This window comes from Leiobunum rupestre, chromosome 6 (genome assembly GCF_980474605.1).
Source record: "Leiobunum rupestre chromosome 6, qqLeiRupe1.1.hap1, whole genome shotgun sequence".
Taxonomy (NCBI): domain Eukaryota; kingdom Metazoa; phylum Arthropoda; class Arachnida; order Opiliones; family Sclerosomatidae; genus Leiobunum; species Leiobunum rupestre.
This window is the reverse complement of record NC_143389.1, coordinates 59,279,545-59,299,840: the sequence shown is the minus strand read 5'-3', so window position 1 is coordinate 59,299,840 and position 20,296 is coordinate 59,279,545. Positions and strand designations below refer to the sequence as shown.

The window sequence follows — 20,296 nt, the reverse complement described above, 5'->3', positions numbered from 1 at the left end:
CCAATCGGGTTGGCGCCATCTGTTTCTATAAGCAGACACTTTTGCAAAATATATGAAGGTTTAGTTTTCCAATAACACGATAGATGGCGCCAACACGATTTGATTAAGTTCATTAACTAGGCCTAACTCTCCAGCTCCACAAATACTGTCCCGCGAAACGGTAGGTCCTGGAAGGCGGATTTGGATCTCTATTTATTCTACCTCATTGGTTGAGACGGTCAGCGGATCTAGGTTTTCCCATAGAAATAGAAATTAGACTAGAACCACTACGCTATCCAGTATAGGAAAACGGGCAAAGCTAGAAGGCTGCCATGAGAGTGGAATCGCTACTAATCCACGCAGGAGTGCGCCATCTATTTAAAAAAAATTGAAACTTTAAATTTTTATACTGGCGATTAAACTCTCATGGCAGCCTCCTAACTCGTACATCTTACCTCAATCTAATCGTGCTTCTAATCTCATTTCTATTTCTATGGGTTTTCCGCCACCGCGACAAGAGTGGTCGGGTACTTTCGTATAAAATAGTAAAACTCATATTACAGGGTTGCCACACGTCAGGGAAAACAGGGAAATCAGGGAAAAGTCAGGGAATTTAAAAATGGGCCTAAAAAGTCAGGGAAATGTCAGGGAATTTTAAGAATTTGTAAAGATTCGGGGAAAAGTCAGGGAATTTAATTTTATCTGGGCACTTTTTGAAGGTAAATTAACTCTAGATGTATGACAAATTCCACGATTATCATTTATTTCCTTGAATGTTTGGCTAATTTTTTCAACATTGCAATAACCTTTTTACTGAAATATAAGTCCATCCAAATTTATTAACTTCTGATAAAAGTAAAATATAAACGAAAAATTTTGCCCTTAATAAGTCAGGGAAAATCTCTTAAAATGGTCAGGGAAAACAGGGAATAGTCAGGGAATTTTAATCTGAAAATTTTGTGGCAACCCTGTATTAATAATAACATAAGCCTATCATCAGGTCCCCATAAATAAAGGTCTAGCATTGTCCTGGAGCGAAGAAAATGAACGTACGACGATAGGGCAGTAGCGACATCTTCTTTTTCAAAATTTCTACATCTAAAATATTCTCTTACTTGGTAGAGCAGCCACACAAAACGCGTCTAAATCTCAAGTTAAAAAAATAAATACCTTCAGAAACACAACTCTTATTTCCAATAGCCAGTTCTAGGTTCTGATGAATCATTTTTGCAAAGGTAAGTGTTAATTTCAAGTTTGGAAACGATAAAATAGTGAATAAGCCTAGGCTACGGTGCTAAGGGCTGGCGGCGGAGATTTATCCCAGGTGGTTCTAAGTTTATAAACATTCAGGCGTGGTTTGCGCGCATTCATAATTCATTTCGCGAAATTTATTTCAGAAATGCATAGTTGAGGACTTAGCCACCAGGAGGTGCAGATTTTAAATACCTACCTCTTAATAACGGGTATGCGATCGTCAAAAGTTGGGCCTAGACCTTATGATAATAATAAACTACGTTCTCGACAAGATGTTTTCTCAGCACAGAGCCCTCTAGTGACTAAAATATGCGAGACTTCCGCTAAGCCGAAATATCTGGTTTCCGATAGATAGGCGGAATATTAGGCTAAAATTAAAAACTAAAAAAGTTTTTCTCGGCGCCACGAGCTCATGTTTTTTTTATCACGCGTGATTCGCGCGCGGGCTTCAAAACAAAGCCAAAGCCCCTCGCGACTCCAGAACGTGCTCTCCGATATTAGGCTTAAATTTTTATCAAAACTTAGTCATCCAAAACGGTAAGTCGCGAGTCCAAGTCACAGCTTTGAAGAGAGTATCAGTGCCGAAAACAGGTTCGGTTAGAAAATTAGCATTAAAGCAATAGGAAGTGTCATACTTTTTTTTATTACGTTACTTATGATAATACGCCAATAAAGACTTTGGTATTGATAATTAGATAGGGAACATTTTTGGGTTCAAAGGTCGGAAAATCGAAATCTTCGGAAACCCACTTTGTAATTGAAGTTTCCATTAGAATTTTCTCCGGTGGCTGTCCCATTTTCGAAGATCAAGTTTGGTCCGTCTTTTTGATCCAGACTAATATGTATCCAATGTTTGTACGTAGTCGAACGTAATAGAATCCCATCGAAGGGAAACCGGAAAAATTCCCAAAAAAAAGCTTTTTCGACTTCTCCCACTTTAGTCGAACTTGCATTTGGAGGTTTTTTTGGATCGTATTTTTCTTGGAGCGAGGAGTAGTTTTTTTTAGCCGAATGGATTTCGCTTCTATCTCTTCGCTTTCCGCTCGATCTACCAGAGGAGAAAGACTTGCCATTATAATACAGGCCGAAAAAGATAGACGCTTCGACCTTATTCCTCTCTTAAAATCGTATCGATTGCTATTCGCTTTTTTTTCTTCACGTTACTTTCTTTGATATTTTTGATTCGACGTTTTTTTTAGGATACTCGTAATTTTTTTCAAGCGGAAATATTAAGTTTCAAAAATAAACGCCAAAAAAAGGGTTCCTCTCCCGAAATAATGTCCTAAATACTGGTAAAGTTCAAAAAGGGATAGAGTTCAACGTTTTGGTCTTTTTCATTTTCTAAAGGCAACCCAAAAAAGGCCCACACTTGACGTAGTTTTGGCTCAATTAATTGAAATTTTACGAAAGCTTAAGTTATATTTTTTTTATTGAAAATGTTCGTAAATTCCGTTAGTGAAATTTAACTACACGAATTAATTATCATGTTTTAGATCAAATTATTTTATTGTTTTATTTATTTTTATTGTAAGATTGGAAATTATACTTATCACGACAAAATTCAGGTTATTTCGAATGAAGTAGATCTTTCAAATTACGTATTGCGGTTGCGGATAAATTAAACGTTCGGGGCAGGAAAACACATCGGCTCTCCCGCTTTATACTTTGTGTGGAACTTTTGCAATGACCGAAATGTCGTTAGGTGTCGTAGTTGTGTTTTGCTCGGTGGCAACATTTACAATACCTTTGATAATTATACCTGCTTATTAAGCCTATTTCAGGGCCCCCAGAGGTCCTATAATTAATAGAAAATACTATATTTTCAAAAATGTCCTATAACATCCTATATTTTTAGCAAAATCCCCCAAAAGTCCTATAAAATCCTATAATTTTGATATTTTGCCCGTTTCAAATCTAGACACTCACGAGGAGACTACCCGAGGTGATAATCACCGATTTTGTTGAAACTAGGTGAGTATGTAGACCTTATGGTAACATGAAATTTCACCAAGGGAAAAGTTGCAATGGGCATTAGTTTTGCCATGGCAACCGAAAATGTTTTTGACAACACAGTATGTATATTTTCCCATTGAAAATGACATGGGAATCTGAGCACTTCTAAAAAATAATAATATTAATTATAATTATAATTAAAATTATTAATTTTGATCAAATTCAAACAACTAAATTCTATTTTATTAATTTTGATAAAATTCATTTATTAACGTCGATTTGGCGGTTAGTTGGTAAATACAACTTTTTATTTTTATATTTCGCTTTTCTCCATTTTTACCGATTCTGATCAAATATCATAAAAATTAATTTCATTTGTCAATTTTGATCTATTTTTTGGTTTTGAAAATTTTCACAGGGGGGGACCCTTAGAAGCGCTCAGATTCCCATGTTATTTTCAATGAGAAAATATACGTACTGTGTTGTCAAAAACATTTTCGGTTGCCATGGCAAAACTAATGTCCATTGCAACTTTTCCCTTGGTGAAATTTCATGTTACCATAAGGTCTACATACCCACCTAGTTTCAACAAAATCGGTGATTATCACCTCGGGTAGTCTCCTCGTCAGTTAAATTGCTAGATTTAGCTATAGGATAAAATTCCGATGTACTAAGTAATTCTAGTCTATACTTTTGATATTGTTAATATGGTTAGCTACTAGTATATGTTTGTGATAAAATTGTTAAATAGTTTCTATTTTTTAAGTGAAAATCAAAGATTTATTTCTCTAATTATAGATTTTATTTTTAAATACATAAAATTAGTAAATTAAGTAGCATATACTCCTATAAAATCCTATAATTTTGTAAAAATAGTCCTATAAAGTCTTATATTTTTAGTAAAATAATCCTATTTTTCCTATAAAAAATTTTAAGATTTGAGTGGGGGCCCTGCTGTTTATGTCTGCCAAACTAATTGCATCGGTTAAGGCTATATAGCGGTTAAGTGACCCCACGACTTTCAGGGTTAATTGGTAATGACCCATTTTTGGTGGAGTCTTATTACCCTTTGAAGGGTTAATCTCTCGCCTTCTCTAAGGCTTTAGCAAGGCAACGGGAGGAGAGCCACTTGCTAAGGCCAGCTTTTGTTGGCTTCGGGTTATTGACCAGCTTGGACAAGGCAAACACATTCGATGTGAAACTTATAGGGCGGTTGGGCCAAATTGTTTACGTTTTCGCTATGAAAATATTATTACCTTAAATATTCAAAAATAATCGTAATGGTTTATTCGGAGTAGATTTTTAATGGTATTTTTTCTTTAATAAACAAAAGTTGTTGTCTCTCTGTATTCAAAAAGTGGTACCATAAATCTGTTTTGAGAGGAAAGTATTTTAAATCTATGTCAACTTGGTAGCCTCCCGTGACTCAACCTAATAATGAGCGTTAATAATCATCTGCGCTGTGAATCATTTCATTTTTTAACGACCCAAATGTTTTGAAGGATATATTTGAGCGTATACTTCTCTTTAACCCCGAGGCGAAATTTACACCCGCTTCCTCAAAATAATACTTCAATTTCAATAGAACCACGTGTAGTTGCTGGTCTAAAATAAATTAATTTATTTTGCTCTTTCGTAGATTTCCTTTTCTGGCTTTAAAAAATAAGATATTTTTTTAAATTTGAGTGTGACCGGTTTTGAAATCTCCGCGGATAGAACGAGTTTCTGTTTGGTCGTTCTCAATTTCGTAATTCTTATTATTTTCATCTTTGTCTGCTCACAATTTAATGGGGTAAACGTTAAAACTCTGACAACTGCGCTTTGCGAAAAGGTCCATTGTGTTTAGACTGGTTCGACCCTTACCTTTCGCCGCCAGACAACCGCTATATAGATTATTTAGATACCATTCGCTTTTTCTACAATAGCCATTACCCAGACGGGTTTTCATCGTTAAAATGATAATCGGCGGCTCGAATGAATGATTTAAATTGCAATCAATATTCGTCTACAGCGGAAAATCGATAGGAAAACAATTTCCGTTATCATGATCAAAGACCCGCGATAGGGTTTGAATTTTAAGTATCTTACCGCTGATTGATGTATTACTCATTGGGTTTACCCAGAGATTTCGAAAAAGGCCAGATCCAGACTTCTTTGATTTAAAACACTTTATTTAAATCGTTTAATATACTTCAATGAATTTATAAAACTAATTTGCTGAAGTTTTTTAAAAGTAATTAAATTTAATTAATATTAATTATATTTTAATTTAAAGAGGCATTTAAAAGAAATTTACAACACATTTTCTGTGCGAAGTAATTAAATTTAATTAAGATTAATAAAATTAAAAAAAAAATAGTTTTTATAAAACGTGATTAAATTTATTTAAGAGTGGTAAATTTTTTGTTTATAAAGGCATGATAGAAATTGCAAAATAGTTTTTGTAAAGTTAATTAAGATTAATTATATTTTAATACAAAATAGTTTCTGCTGAAGTGTAGTCAAATTTAATTCGGATCAATTAAAATTTTATTGTACAGTGGTATTACAAAATAGTTTGTGGAAAGTAATTAAAATTTATTAAGTTTAATTGTATTTTAGTGTAGATAGGCTTTATATTAAAATTACGAAATACTTTCTGTTAAAAGTAATTAAATTTAATTCATGTGGATTATTTTTGGTATTAAAGCATTAAAATAAAATTACAAAAGAGTTTCTGCAGAAGGTGAATTAAATTTAATTCAGTTTTCAGTTGAGTTAAAATAAATATAACAAAATGTCACGGACATTTAAGTTCACACAATCCTCCCGATGTATTAACTATATTTTAAATATTAAATTTCAATTTGAACAAATTTCCAATCATCTTGTACATTAATTAACATAATAAACCCAAGAGGAATTTTATCGAAAAAGAATTTTTCGAGTTACCTGATCTTGGAAATAAGGTAGCGCAACACGAACACTTAAATTTAAATTAATTTTTAGGCAAACCGAATTTTCGAGTAACCTGTTTTTGGAAATAAGATAGCGAACGAGTTAGATGGCGCCTATATCATAAGACTATGAAGACCCCCCTAAGTTTGAAACGAAGGGTATTTTAACGTTAAGCTAATGACTGGACAAACTGGCAACATGAATCCACCTGGTGGTGAAAATCTGAAACTTGGGCACAAATCCCCCAATGCATGCTACCGGAAACTACTTCTTAGACGGCAAGAATTAATATGTTATACCCTCGTGTATTCTATGTAGGTTATTGCTATTGATTCTTGTGATAGTCTGCTCGCAGTTCCAGTTTATCAGTCATTGACGATGTATTGTCTTCTTTACATTAGTAAGTACTAATATAGTAAATTTATTCTAATAATAAACTAATTTATTCTAATAATAAACTAATTTATTCTAATAATAAACTAATTTATTCTAATAATAAACTTTTTTATTCTAATAATAAACTTGCATATATTTACTATATAGTTTAGATAATTAGTTCTTGGTTAATATACAAAAAAACTTACTTCAAAACTCAAATCTTCATAGCTACTGTTTGCAGATATAAAATCCTTGACGCAAGATAAAAGGCAAAATGCTTGCGGCTTAGATGGATTCCCTTTATTCGCCAATGGTTGCAGCTTAATCTTTTTAAACGCTAGGGGTGGGGTTGACCCATAATCTGTATTCGCTTTCCTTTTAATGCAACACTGCGTGGCTATTGTATTATATGTTTTAACTGGTGCAGTTGGTATTTCAATCTTTTCTGTTTGTTTGTCAATTTTTTTCACTTCATGCAAAGGCTTAGTGAGCAATATTGGCATACGACACCCTACGCCTTTGTCTTTAGTAATTATCCGATTCATAAGAAACCAGTTATATTGGGTGCTACAATCTTTCTTAAATTTTGACATTTTGGAAATAACTACTATATAATTTTTACACTAAAATAACACAAATAAACCGTTCCTTCATTGATAGGTAGTTTTTTTCATATTTATAGCGCCATTTTACTTTAAAAGTCAACATCCGGTCGAGGGGAGGGGATTTTATCTTTTTCTCCGCCAGGTAGCGTAGATCCTAATTTTAGTTTCTCCCGCGCTTGTCCAGTGCTGAATACATGAACTCTTATGCCCAATTCAAACTTGGGGGGCTCTTCATAGTCTTACGCCTATATCAATAGCCACGAAATTCAAATATGACAATTAGAGCGTACGAGGGTTATAGGGTCCAGTGAATTGGCCAGAATCTCACTTAAAATGAAAATTTATGTAGTAGTTAAGAAATGATTGTACTAACTAAAAATATAATATTCAACCAAGTCGCCCCTAATTTCAAAAAAATGTATGTAGATTTTAAGGCGAAAATCTCCAAAAACAACTAAAATGGAAAAATGATTATCTTCCTGGGCTCAGATTGAAAAAATATTTATATATATTGAGACACCGAGGTCGGTAGCGTCCAACTAGATATCGTTGAAATGTATAAAACTAACTGGTAAAGAGATATGTACGACACGGCGGCATCGGCGACACTGCACGTGAAACCAATACACACAAATCCCTTGGACTGTGTGTAAAAATCAATAAAATTAAAAAGTTGTTAACTTTGGTCTGGGACTAGGCCATCATTGCAAAGGAACGAACTATCGAAAATCAAGCCTAATGTTTCCGTCCCTAAAATATTAATTATAGATAATGAAGAGTTCTAATGATATATCTTTTAATAGCCTATTTTATTAATAGAGTTCTAATTACAATCCCATATTTCTGGCCAATTTCTTTAATAGATTTCTGGCAAAATCGCGGCATACTTATTCCCTGACTGACTAAGAACTCGAAAGTGGTCGAAGATATTTCCCTGATCCAGAGGAAATTTTCTCTTAGTTTTATAACTTTTAATCAAGCGCGGGATGATAAAAGAAAGGAAGCGTAGTTCTGTAATCTAACTGGATGCCTTTCTTAGGAATCGCGCTGCGGGGCGCGGAAATTAAAATTCAAATTTGCCCCAAAGTGGGGAGGGCGGAAAATTCCCAATCTAAAATCGCCAGCGGCGCGAAGAATTTCTTCAAAAAGGAGGGTTACTTCGCGCCAAAAAGTCGTAAAATATTCGACTTTTTTCGCCGCAACTTTTAATTTAAGGAACCTCCCGATTTTTTTAAACTTTCCGTTATTCTTAAATAGCTTCGAACAAAAAAAGGCCCGTCGATTTTGAATATCTCGACGCTAAATTCGAAGAGGGCTTAGTTCGGTTTCGCTCTGGGACGTAAAACGTTATTAATAACCGCCTCCTACCGCTCATTAAAGACCCTATAAATTCGCCTCCACTCTAGGCTAGAGATGGCGCTCGTCTCCGCTCTCCCGGCGATATAATTTCAACCACCAACGCCCTCTATTAGGCGGCCGCCCAATTAAGAATGCACCCTTTGTATTGTTATATTTGCGGGAATAATCTTCTACATTCTTTATTGCGGGAGTGAGTGAGAAAGCGAGAGTAGCGCCACCTCTCGTTAAATTTCCGGCTGGCTTTTCTCAAAAGTTCCGAGATGATAAGGCGTAGGAAGAGACAGCGAGGCCGAAGGATGATTGAAGTGATGAGAATCTATTTCCAGACTTCGAGCCTCGAATATTGAAAAGGTTGGAAACGCCTGTCGAATCTAGTAGGCCGTGGCCGGTAGAGATAACGCTAGAGACGAGATCACGAGTGAAGGGGAGGTTGCGAAGATGAATGCCCCGCGCCTCGGAAAAAGCGGGGACGCTCTATTTTAACTCCCTCTAGCGGCGGTGGCGAAAAACAATGTCCCCAGATTTGCGCGCTATGAATGAAAATAACTTGAGAAACGAGTAAGGGGAACTTAAGCTCTTGATATATGAACCTTCCCGCCCGTATTTTTTGTTAATAGTGGCGCGTACAAAGATTGTTAATGCGCTGTAACTTCTGTTGAATCTGTTTCAAGCACACTGCTCCCTTTATTATTTTATCGCGGGTCTATATTACTTGGGTTGTTAAAAATTCGGGTGTAGCGTAAAGGAATGTCGCGACATACGATCGTCGCGCCCCCTTTTACTCTCTTTTAACAGGCGAAAAACTTGTAGAGGATCCAGTCGACGCGGACGTGGCGCCCTCTCGCTTCGTTAATGGGATTTAATACCGCCCTCCAAATTAGCATTTTAAATTACTTTTCCGTCTTGTTTAGCGAGCTAAAAGTGGTTTAACAGATTATTTAAAATATTGCCAGTAGATAGTACCTAGGAGCAACAAACACAAGGAGAACGCAGCTAGCCTTTAAACACGCTAACGCAGTGTTGTGTACAAATTTCATTGGACGAGCCTTTACGCTGAACGTTTTACGGAAAAGGGGAAGACATCTTCCCTTTCCAATGGCAGCAGGCGCTAAAGCGTCTAACCAATGAAAATTGTACGCAAGAAAATCCACGACCTTTGACGGGTTGCGTTCTCCTTGTGTGGGGTGCTGTGTTTGTTGCTCCTAGGTGGCTCAACCAATGATTATACCAAATTATCTTTAAAAACCATGGATTTCAATTATAATAATAATAATAAGCTAAGGTAATACAAAATGCGTAGGAGGGTGGTGGCAAGCCCTCCATGCCACGCGAGCCAACAGATCCCTACCGATTTACCGTTAACCCGGTTAACCCATGGGACTACAGGACTCGCAATGTAAGCCTATACAACTTCGTCTTCCCATGGCTAACCTCTACAAGTTTTGGGGGAAAGTGGAAATCGAAAAACTCGAGGGAAAACCCCTTTAAAGGCCGACTACATAAATATTCGGTTTACTCTGTCTTTCACTGGAGGTAGGCTGACTGCATGGCACACGTGTATTGCAGTAAGCCTACTTCCAGTGAAAGACAGAGTAAACCGAAGATTTATGTAGTCGGTCTTTTTAACCAGCAGGTGAACTTGCAAACTCAACGCAGAAGGAGTATCTCAGAGTTTTCACCCCTAAGTCCCAAGTCCTTGAAAACTATATTTTATTGTAATTTTTGCTATTTCTATTTATTTTGCAAAAAAATTATCATTATAAAATCCTTTGAATAGACCATAAAAATTTTAATTTTTCCTATAAGATTTTTTGGGGTTTCTTGTGGTCACACTGGTCACTCTATTTCTAGTTTATTTGGAACACGCAAGATGGCACTGTAGTCGAACATTTCTAGGTCCGTTAATAGGGGATTTTTAGAAACCTCGAAAGGAATCCTGGGTAAACAATCCTTCAGTTCCTTAGAAATCAGTGCAGCTAAATATCTGCATATCATAATTAGGCCGATCTCATTTACTATCTAGTAATAGCACCAACGCCATCTATCGGAACGTAGCGAAACCAGTAAAAAATCTGCGAAATTCAGTAAAATTTCGTCGCGCCATCTGTTGAATTGTGGTGGAAGTTTCTCCTACTCCATACACCAATTCGCATTCTACATGCAGGGAAACAAACCTTTAGAAACCGCCATCGAGTATAAAAATTTAATTTCGTATTTCTACACTAGATGACACCAGCGTGGATATTTTGGCGCAAAATTTGAAAAATAAAATCAAATTTTTATATTTATTATTTAATGTAAGTGCTATTTCAAGCTGAAAGTTTATATAAAATATTTTAGAAAATATAGTTATACAAAATTTCAGCTTTTAAATAACCACAATTTAAATTAGACTTTCGCGGATATTATCATTTTTGTTATTTCGGATTGTAAACTGATGGCGCCATCTAGTAACAAGTAGATTATTAAAAATGTACACACAATGGCGGTACCCCTGTAAAAGGGTCTTCTCCCTTCTTATATGCGTATTAGTGTATTACAAATCACGTAGCGTACGTGGGTTTATTTGGACTATTTCGGGGCTGCGGGTGCATCCATGAATAACATTTGGCCGGATTAGACTTCCCGGAAAAAGGGCTCTGTTTGGCCCCCCAAGGCTCGAGCGCGGCGGAAAGAATGAAAGAAAAAAATAACTTGTCTTAGAAGTCTGTCTTCTAGGCGGGGGACGTGGGGGTGGTGCTCGGATGAAGGAAGACCGAATGATTTTGATAGAAATAGCTCTCCCCCCCCCCCCCTATTTCTACGCGTACACTCGCCCGGGTTTGGCATCTTCGGAAGATATGACGAGAAAAAATGTGACCTTTCCCAATATAGAAGTATATACGAGTGGAAAAATTGGTGTTTCGCAATACACGAAATTACCGGCGCAATTTTTCTACTCGGATAAAGATTGGGAACTTTCTTTTTTTTTTGATCAAAGCGACCGGGTTCTTGGACGTTGCCTCGGGCGCGTCACTCGAGAGTGGAACCCCGATTGGATCTTATATATTTGCGAGCCCGAAATCAACTTCGAATAATAACGTCGATGTCGCGTTCGCCTTATATCGATTTTGATATACATTATTTTAATATACAGAAATGCATTTTCATTATTGTTCAATCCGTATAATGCAATTTAATTTACAGCGTAGTATTTTATTTTTCGAAATCGCGTTTTATCTATCACGGCATCGCGTTATTTTAGACCGCCTATTGATTTCATTTTGATAAAAGGTTGATATAGTTTTCTGTTTTCATAAAAATTTAATATATAAAGAGTATTAACAAAACTCAGCGTTCAAATCCTATTTTGTTACTATATTAGGCACACGCTTTCTGTATTATATTTGCTATAAATATATAAATTATTGGTCCCATCTCGCACTTTTTTTTGGTATCTATGTGGGAAAGCTCGAGTAAAAGATTGGCACTTTTGGAATTTTTTTAATAAAAATCAAATCAATCGATTTTTTGATTTTATTGAATTTATTGATTTTTATACAATATTTGGGTCCTTTTCTGTATAATTAACGGTTATTTTACTTTTATCAGTTAGCTTATTTTGTATTAAATTAAATCTTAATTAAGTTTAATTACTATTTAATATTTTAGTTTGATCAGATTTTCTATGTATTTTATCTTTTTAAAAACCTATTATTGGTCATTGAAATACATTAGGTGGTTTATTTTCGCTTGCTCCAGGATTTCCGATTTCGGAGTAGGGTAAAAAGAGTAACGTTATGACGTCATTTTATTCCGATTCTCTGATGACGAATAGTTCGAATCGGAGTAAAAACGTTTTTCCAAAATGGCTGCCTGTGGCCTTTTTAGCGGATAAATTCTGGCTAGCAGACGACAAAATCCGATTTACTCTCTTTACACTTCCTTTTAAGAAGGAGTAAAAAGAGTAGCCCTAATACTCCGTAACGAGCGAATAGTTTACGGGGGGGGAGTAATTCTCATCCCCGGAACAGGAGAAAAAAACGTTTTAGGGTAAAAAGGGTACACTTGTAGTCCGAGAACAGGCGAAACGAAACCCCCTTATATTTAAAGACAGATGGCTATCATAATATCATTCATTGGTGTTTTATTATGATGGTATCGCGTCAGCTGGGCACAAATATAAGCGTTGGAATAAGGCACTAGTCACGGCATTTGACTACTAAAATAAATACTCTTACTACTAAAATTAATCGAAATCTGGGGCTCGCTAGTCAGTGTGATCAAGGAGCAACAAACACAAGGAGAACGCAGCTAGCCTTTAAACACGCAGTGTTGTGTACAAATTTCATTGGACGAACCTTTACCATTTCCGAATTTTCCGCTTCCGACGGCAGCAGGCACTAAAGCGTCTAACCAATGAAAAATGTACGCAAGAAAATGCATGACCTTTGACGGGTTGCGTTCTCCTTGTGTGGGGTGCTGTGTTTTTTCCTCCTAGGTGTGATTGATTTAAATCAGCCAACCCTGCTCTAGTGAGACTAATAATACTTTGTACCGTGTCCGTGACGGATATTAAAAAATCCTACATACGAAAGTATTGGTACGTGACATATTATTGATTGGCGCACTTTTTTGTGAATCGTAGGTGAATTTGGTCGATGTGGAAGGTCTTCAGTGGGTGGACAAGAAGAGAGACGGCGTCATCGCCATCAAAGTGGGACAGGACGGGCAGTTGTTGCTGTGGTCGCCGAAGGGCTTGGATGACTGGATGTTCGCCCTGAGAGACGCTATCAGCCGGAGCAAAGGGCGCCGAGAGGCCCTGAGGAAAGCGCACACGCTGATTCCGCAGATTTCCGAGACGGGTCTCCTCAGGAGGTACCGGTACAGTCTCACCAAGCTGGGATGCTTGGCCCTTCGCACACCACTCGTTCCCTTCCTCTCCTTTCCGCTTCGTGTCCTCTAGATGTCTTCCGTCCTTGGCACTTTCGTTTTCCTCTCCCGCTTTGGTTCCCTCCCCCCGTTACCATTGAAAACTAATCCAGGTTTTTATCGTGTCCTCTCGTTTGGTCGGCGCAGGCAAGCGATGACGTTGCAACACACGTTGTCGGACAGCCACGTCGAGAGGTCCATTCTGCATTCGAGCAGCGCCAAAGACTTCTCGGGCAGCCTTCGCTCCAGCACCGAGCATCAGCCCACGCCGCATCTCGGCAAGAGGTCGCAAAGAATTTCCGGTACGATCTCGTCGAAGTTAGCCATAGCGCTTCAAATTCTTTTCAGACGAGTTCTACAGGGTGGTCCACTCAAAAACGAAAAATAAAATTTCAATGGAACATTTAATTGTTTAAAATTGAATGACCTTGAACAATGTCTTCAAGGTCATTCAAAAACTATCTCGAGAACCGTTGGGTTTACGAATTTCGTTCCAATTAGAAAGTTGTGGCTCGCCATATTATTAGTCTAAATAACTTTGATTGGACCAAATTTGATCAATCAGAAGCAGAGAAATTGAAAGTGAATGAATTCAGTGTTTGGTAATAAATAATCTGATTAGTTTTAATGCGACTAAATCAAATACATACTGAATAGTTTACAACGGTTCAATTATGCCACCGTCGGCTACGATACATGCTTGAGCTGGTTTAACGACGGAGTTCATAGTGTTGTTCAACATTTCAATTGAAATGTCACGGAGGGCATTAATTATTCTTTCTCGCAAAACTTCAATTTATCGGCTTTTGATTGGTCAAATCAAAGTTTTTTTAAATATATAATATGACGAGAAACAACTTACTAATTGGATAGTTTTTGAATGACCTTGAAGACATGGTTCAAGGTCATTCAATTTTACACTAGTAAATGTCCCCCTGCAGGAGGAATGTTCCATAGAAATTTAAATTCTTTAAAATAAACGTTTTTCAGTTATTCTAGAAACATCAGGAAATAATTTGTTTTAGCTAAAATTGGAAATTTCTGAGGGTTATTTTTTAATATGGAACCAATTAGTTTAAATTTTAATCATGAAATAAAAAAAACCAATACGTCTCCATTTAAGGATTAATTAAGTAAGCGATGACACGGATAGCTACACTAAGTAAAACGTTTGCTTATTTTTGAGTGCTCTTTCATCCTTAAAATATCAGGGAAATCGGTTTGCCAAAAGTTGTATAAACCCTGTATGAAATTCAGACTCCGTTTAGTAAACTAAAATGAAATTTTTAAACTTAAAATCCTTGGGAAATTGAAACTTTGGTTTAAATTCGCTTTTATTGTACTCGCCTGAAAGGGGTCTATTGCTTTTGGTTTAAATTAAGTTGGTAGGTAGACTTTTCAGTGAGCGCCTTTGTTGGAACGTGTTTATTAGCTTAGAAATGAATTTTAGTTAGTCTCTTCGCCCGGTAACTAAAAATAAATTTTGTTTTCTCCTCTGGCTTTTCAACGGAATCAGTGTTGACGGACATCGTGATATCGGGAGGTGGTGAATCTGAACTGGAGCCAGTGTACGGGGAGCCGGAACTGTGCCTTAGACCTCGCAACGCCATGGGCCCGCGGCTGGCCCCGCAGTGCGCCTCGGGCTCGCACACTTCGCTGGCGTCCCTGGGCAAAGGAATCGGGCTGGGCGGCGGGCTGGGCGCCACGACGGGCATCACGGCCAGCGGCTTCGGCTACGGGACGGGCTTCAGCTTCAGCGGCTTCAGCACGGGCGCCGGACACGTCAATGGCGGACAACTGTACCGGCCCTCGCCGCGCTCCCTGCAAGTGTCTCCGGCCTTGACGCAACGCTCTCTGTACGCCCAACACGTTCTGTCGGCGCCGGAAATCGCGCCCAGCCCGGAAATGCGGCAGAGCAAGAGCGCCGCCACCAACGTCACTTCCGAATTCAGTTTCATCCGGCCCGATTCGCCAATCAGCCGCAACGACAGCGGCAACGGAAGCGGAAGCAGCGGAGGAGGCGGCGGCGGAAGCGGCGGAGGAGGAGGCGGGGCCAATACCGGAAATAGCACGTCCAGTTTGCGCAGTATGCGGGAATACCACCGTTCGCATTCTTGTTCGACGCAAGCGCTCTCCGCGTCGCTGGGCTCCAATGCGGGGACGCCCTCTCACGGCAATTACTCGAGCGGGATGACGGACCCGACGCGACCGAGCAGTATTTACGGACAGCCCTCGGTGACGGTGGAGAAGAGCTCCCTGTTCGTGCCCAAGAACGCGTTGCAGTTGCAGCAGCAACACTTGATGCAGCCGCAAGCCCCTTTGAACGCGCCGCCGCCACCCGCCGCGCACCAGCCGGACGTGGTACCGCTCTCTTACCAACAGACTAAGTCGCCGTCGATCCCGCACTTGTCCTCGGCGAGCCAGCCGTCGAACCACAACCAGCGCTCGGGCTCGGTGGGCCAGCAGCAACAGCCGCAGCAGCTGATGGCGTCTCAGGCGCAACAGTCGATTTTCGAGCAGCGCCCGCACCACCAGCACCGCAACCACCACCGACGCCCCGCCAGACAATACCTCCACTCCAAGTCGGATTCGTCGTTCGCCAATGTCCCCAACAACCACGTGGTGCCTAGTTCCGAAAACTCTCACGTCAACAATAACGGCGCTAGCAACGCTAGTCACAGAAAAAGCTCTCTGGCGCTGGGATGAAGCGAACTTCTCTCCCCTTCCGAGTTTGTCGCCGAGCCGAGCGCCCCCTCGCGTTTTCAAACGGAACTTCGCGTACTTGACGGTAATTATCGAACGGTGGATACGCCCCGGCCCGCTGGATGTCGCTAATTACTTTACCATTTTAATCACGTTTAAGTCCTAAACCGATCTTGACCCTAATTGTCGCTATTTTTGTAGGCACGCGTTTAAAATTTCAATGAAAATGTCTTTGTTTCGTGACGTCCTAGCGTTTGAAAAGTCATTGACAGTATCATCCGGGACGCTGAAATAATGTACACATTTTCATTCAACCTTTCAAACAATTTTGATTAAGTACGTTACAAAACATTGTCTTAGATATTAACGCAATTTAAATTTTAAATAGAGAATTTGCCACCATTGTAACCCGGCCACCTGTTTAAAGGCATTAAAAGTCGCTCGATGACTTGGGCCTAAGGTGGTGCCTTGGGTATTAGCCTAGCTGATTATTATTATTATTATTAATAATAAATTAAATTTCATTTAAGCATCCGATTGGAAATCTGATTTATTTTTTTACTCCCCATGGCGACATCTATCGGGGCATCACCAACCTACGATGTTCGTCAATTAACGGTGGCAAAAGAAGTAATATAAAAGTGTTGAAAATAAGACTATATAATCGCGCGGCTGTAATAGAAACTTTGAAAACTTTTGTATAAATTATTATCTGAGAAAGACAATTATTGATTTTGTTTTTGCAAAAGCGTTTGCAACATGAGATGGCACTAAAAAAATACGAAAGATAACCGAAAATAAATAAGAATATTATCTCTTACAACGTAACTGTGATTTTGCTATTCTGAGAAAAATCGAAATTTTAACCCTACAAGCCGAGGGCTAACGATATTTCGTGGATTTTTTCTCGTGAAAGTCGTCTATATAATATAAAATAAAAACCAAGAAGCGGAATATGACCCAAAAACTCGCCTCGAATTTCCTATAAACCCTACCCGTCCCTTAACTAACCCTCAAAATTAAACAAAAAAAAAGGTTTTTAATGAAATTGAATAACGTCAACCTCCTCTGCCTCCACACAACGGCGCGAATGTTTTTAATTTGTACCTCCAATTTTTATCTAAACCTCAAATGCCTCCCCAATTTTCGAATATTAAAATACAAACCCTCGAAATGATAAAATGAAATAAAAATAATACGAAGTGTTTTTATATAAGCATAAAAAAAATGAAATTGAAATTAAAAAATAAATAAAAAGATGTTTTTTATTGTCAAAAAAAATGACAGAAAATTCCCAAGATTTAGAAATTGTTCGTTGTACCCTATCGATTGATAAAAAGGTTTGGGGGAAAAACACGTAGTCTAAAAATGAAATAAAAGCTAAAGAATAATGGAAACCATAATGTTAGATTGTGAAATAACGAAGGAATATGTATCGGGTGTATTAACTTTAGAACCGATGGCGCCATCTCGTTTTGGGGGGTTGAAATCGTAACAAGATGAAAACTGCGACTCGAAGGTATACAGATAACGGGAAATGTAACTGAATATTGAATATCTTTAACTTAAATAAAAAATATCAAGAGCTTAAAAACGCTTATGGTTGATTGAAACGACAATCACGCATTTGGAATAATAATATTCCCGTTATATTTTGCTGAAATTGAGGGGAAATACGTCTACGATTGGTGGACTACGAATCTGAAATTATTGAAATCGCTAAACGGTAACTTATTTTAAGCTATAAACGTTTCAGATCGTAAACTACTATTTAATCGTGTATGAATTATTCCGATTACGCGTAACGTTCATTACGACCAACTTCAACGTTAACCCATAACTCGAATAATCTATAAAAAAAATTGTTAAAAATTGAAAAATAATATAAATTCGCGGTTGGTGAAAAAGAGCCCAAATTAACCCAAAGACAAGAAACTATAATTATATATTTAAAAAATCCGCCGCGAAACGTTTGTCAATATTCTCCCCAATTTCAGTAAAAACCAATCTTCGAGTCCATCAGCTCAAACTAAAAACAAAATAATATATAATAAAAGTTAAAAACCGTAAATTATAAAAATTCGGGGGTTCACAATAAAGTAGAAACCTAAAAATATTTTAATGTTTTTAGGAAAGTGAGAGTGAGAGATGTTGTTGAAAACTAAATAAAACTACTTAAAAATTGATAACTGGCAAATGAAAATCTTTAACTCTAGATTCAACGTTTTTCTATCAGCTATCGGAAAATAAAAAGTATTAAACGCACGCGCGATTTAAACACGTTTTTAGAGAAGAAACCCGAAAAGTTTCTAAAACAAAAATAAAACCCAGACCGAATTTTCGAAAGTTCGCGCGGTTATACATTTATAATCGTGTAAAACGTATTTTAAGTCGGTAAAAATCCTTTCCTATAATAAATGATTTGACGAATTAAGAAGAGATTTTTTAAGAAAATTCGTCTGGTCATTATAATTTATTTTTCCCGTTTTTTTTAGTTTAATTTTAATTTTTTTTTGTGAAACAAATTGTCTCTCGTGGATGTTAAATGACGCATTGTATAAAACAAAATAAATGAAGTTTTTTGCTATTTGCTTAGACTTAATTATATTTGAAAGACGTAGAAAATTAAGGGTCATCTCTCTAAACCAGGGGTGGACAAATTTCCAATTTGAAAGATAGCCATTTTGAAGACCCTGAAGATCACCAATTTCCAAGTCTAAATCGCCCTGTTTATAGAAGTAAGTTTGTTTTTATGAGATTGTAATATATTTACGAGATAAACATTTTGAAGGTCGAGATCGCCATTTTCAAGGTCAAAATCGCCCTGTTTATAGAAGTCATTTTGTATGAGATTTTAATATATTTACATAAACATTTTGAAGGTCGAGGTCACCATTTTCAAGGTCGAAATCTCCTGTAGTGGTTTTTATATTACGAGATGTTATTAAATTTTAGAGATCGACATCCCTGTTTATAGTAGTAATTTTTAATACAATATTTTACTATATTTTCGAGATTAACAGGTTGAAGGTCGAAATCTCCTTGTTTATAGCAGTCTTTTATATTATAAGATTTTAGTATATTTTCGAAATACACATTTTTGTAGGTCGAGGTCACCATTTTCAAGGTCTAAAGCCCAGTTCACACTATACAATTAATTGGGCCACTTAAATGTATCCAACTAATTGTAATCAAGAAAATTGCATAGTGTGAACAGAAATAGTTGGAACCATTGTTACAATACTTCTTTTCACACTATACAATTTTCTTGCTTACAATTAAGTGGCCCAATTAATTGTATACTGTGAACTGAGCTTTAATATCCTGTAGTTGTTTTTAATTATGATATTTATTTATTTATTTATTTAAATCTGCTCAATAAGCCACCAGTAGGGCTTCTTTTTGAGCATCAAAAATAGATTACAGAGTAAAGGTGAAACAGAAAAAAAAACAATAACGAGAAAAAAACGTTATAATTAATTCAAATGAGAAGCAATGAATATAATAATTAAATAGTAATGGTAAATTGTGCGATTAAGAATAAGCTAGTATAAAGAGCAAATAGACTAAATTAAAACCATATAACAAATTTAGGGGATAACTTTTATGGAAATAGTTTAAAAAAAAGTTATAAACATTTCAATTATGAAGCATTGACTAAGGACTAAATGTAATGAAAAACATACATTTTAGAGATCGCCCTTTTCGAGGTCGAAATCTCCCTGTTTATAGCAGTTTTTCATATTATAAGATTTTAGTATGTTTTCGAGGTACACATTTTGAAGGTCTAGGTCAAGGTTGGTAAAATACTGCGTATAATAGACTCATAACAAAAGAGGGGCCGCAGACGAGGCTTAAGTGAGACCTCTGGACGCAACATCCTGTTTGTGACGTTTTGAACCACGTGACCGCCATTGAAATACACAGGCGGAAGTACGGATGTTCCGTCCAAATGCCGAGCTGCCAGGTAAAAATGTTAATTTTCGCCCTCCCAACTTTCATCATGGGTCTATAAGGTTAGCTCTTTCGACGGGGTCTGTAGAGAAGCGCTTCAGCGGGTACGTTGGGGCGTTTGGCAACTACCGGCCCACCTTCAGTGACGTCGCTGGTTGACAGGAAACCAGAAACAAGCCGCGGGGAGGGTAGTAGAGCGCGAAGAGAGAGACTAGAGAAATCAGTCAAATTCCTAATAAAGGAAACCAGAAAAAATGCGGTAT

At 37.4% G+C, this 20,296-nt stretch overlaps 1 protein-coding gene across 3 annotated transcripts in view; it reads left to right on the top strand.

Moving 5' to 3' along the window:
* Positions 1 to 18,625, top strand: part of LOC149942855 (uncharacterized) — a 132,981-nt gene extending 114,356 nt beyond the window's left edge. For 2 of the 3 annotated variants that reach the window (XM_090177636.1, XM_090177635.1), the window contains exons 3-5: positions 13,093 to 13,328; positions 13,524 to 13,678; positions 14,893 to 18,625. In XM_090177636.1, the coding sequence (XP_090033762.1) occupies positions 13,093 to 13,328; positions 13,524 to 13,678; positions 14,893 to 16,082 (1,581 nt within the window). In that variant the 3' untranslated portion in view covers positions 16,083 to 18,625. The remainder of the gene's footprint in view (positions 1 to 13,092; positions 13,329 to 13,523; positions 13,679 to 14,892) is intronic. The other variant, XM_090177637.1, reaches the window with a different exon arrangement.
* Positions 18,626 to 20,296: the final 1,671 nt, after the last annotated feature.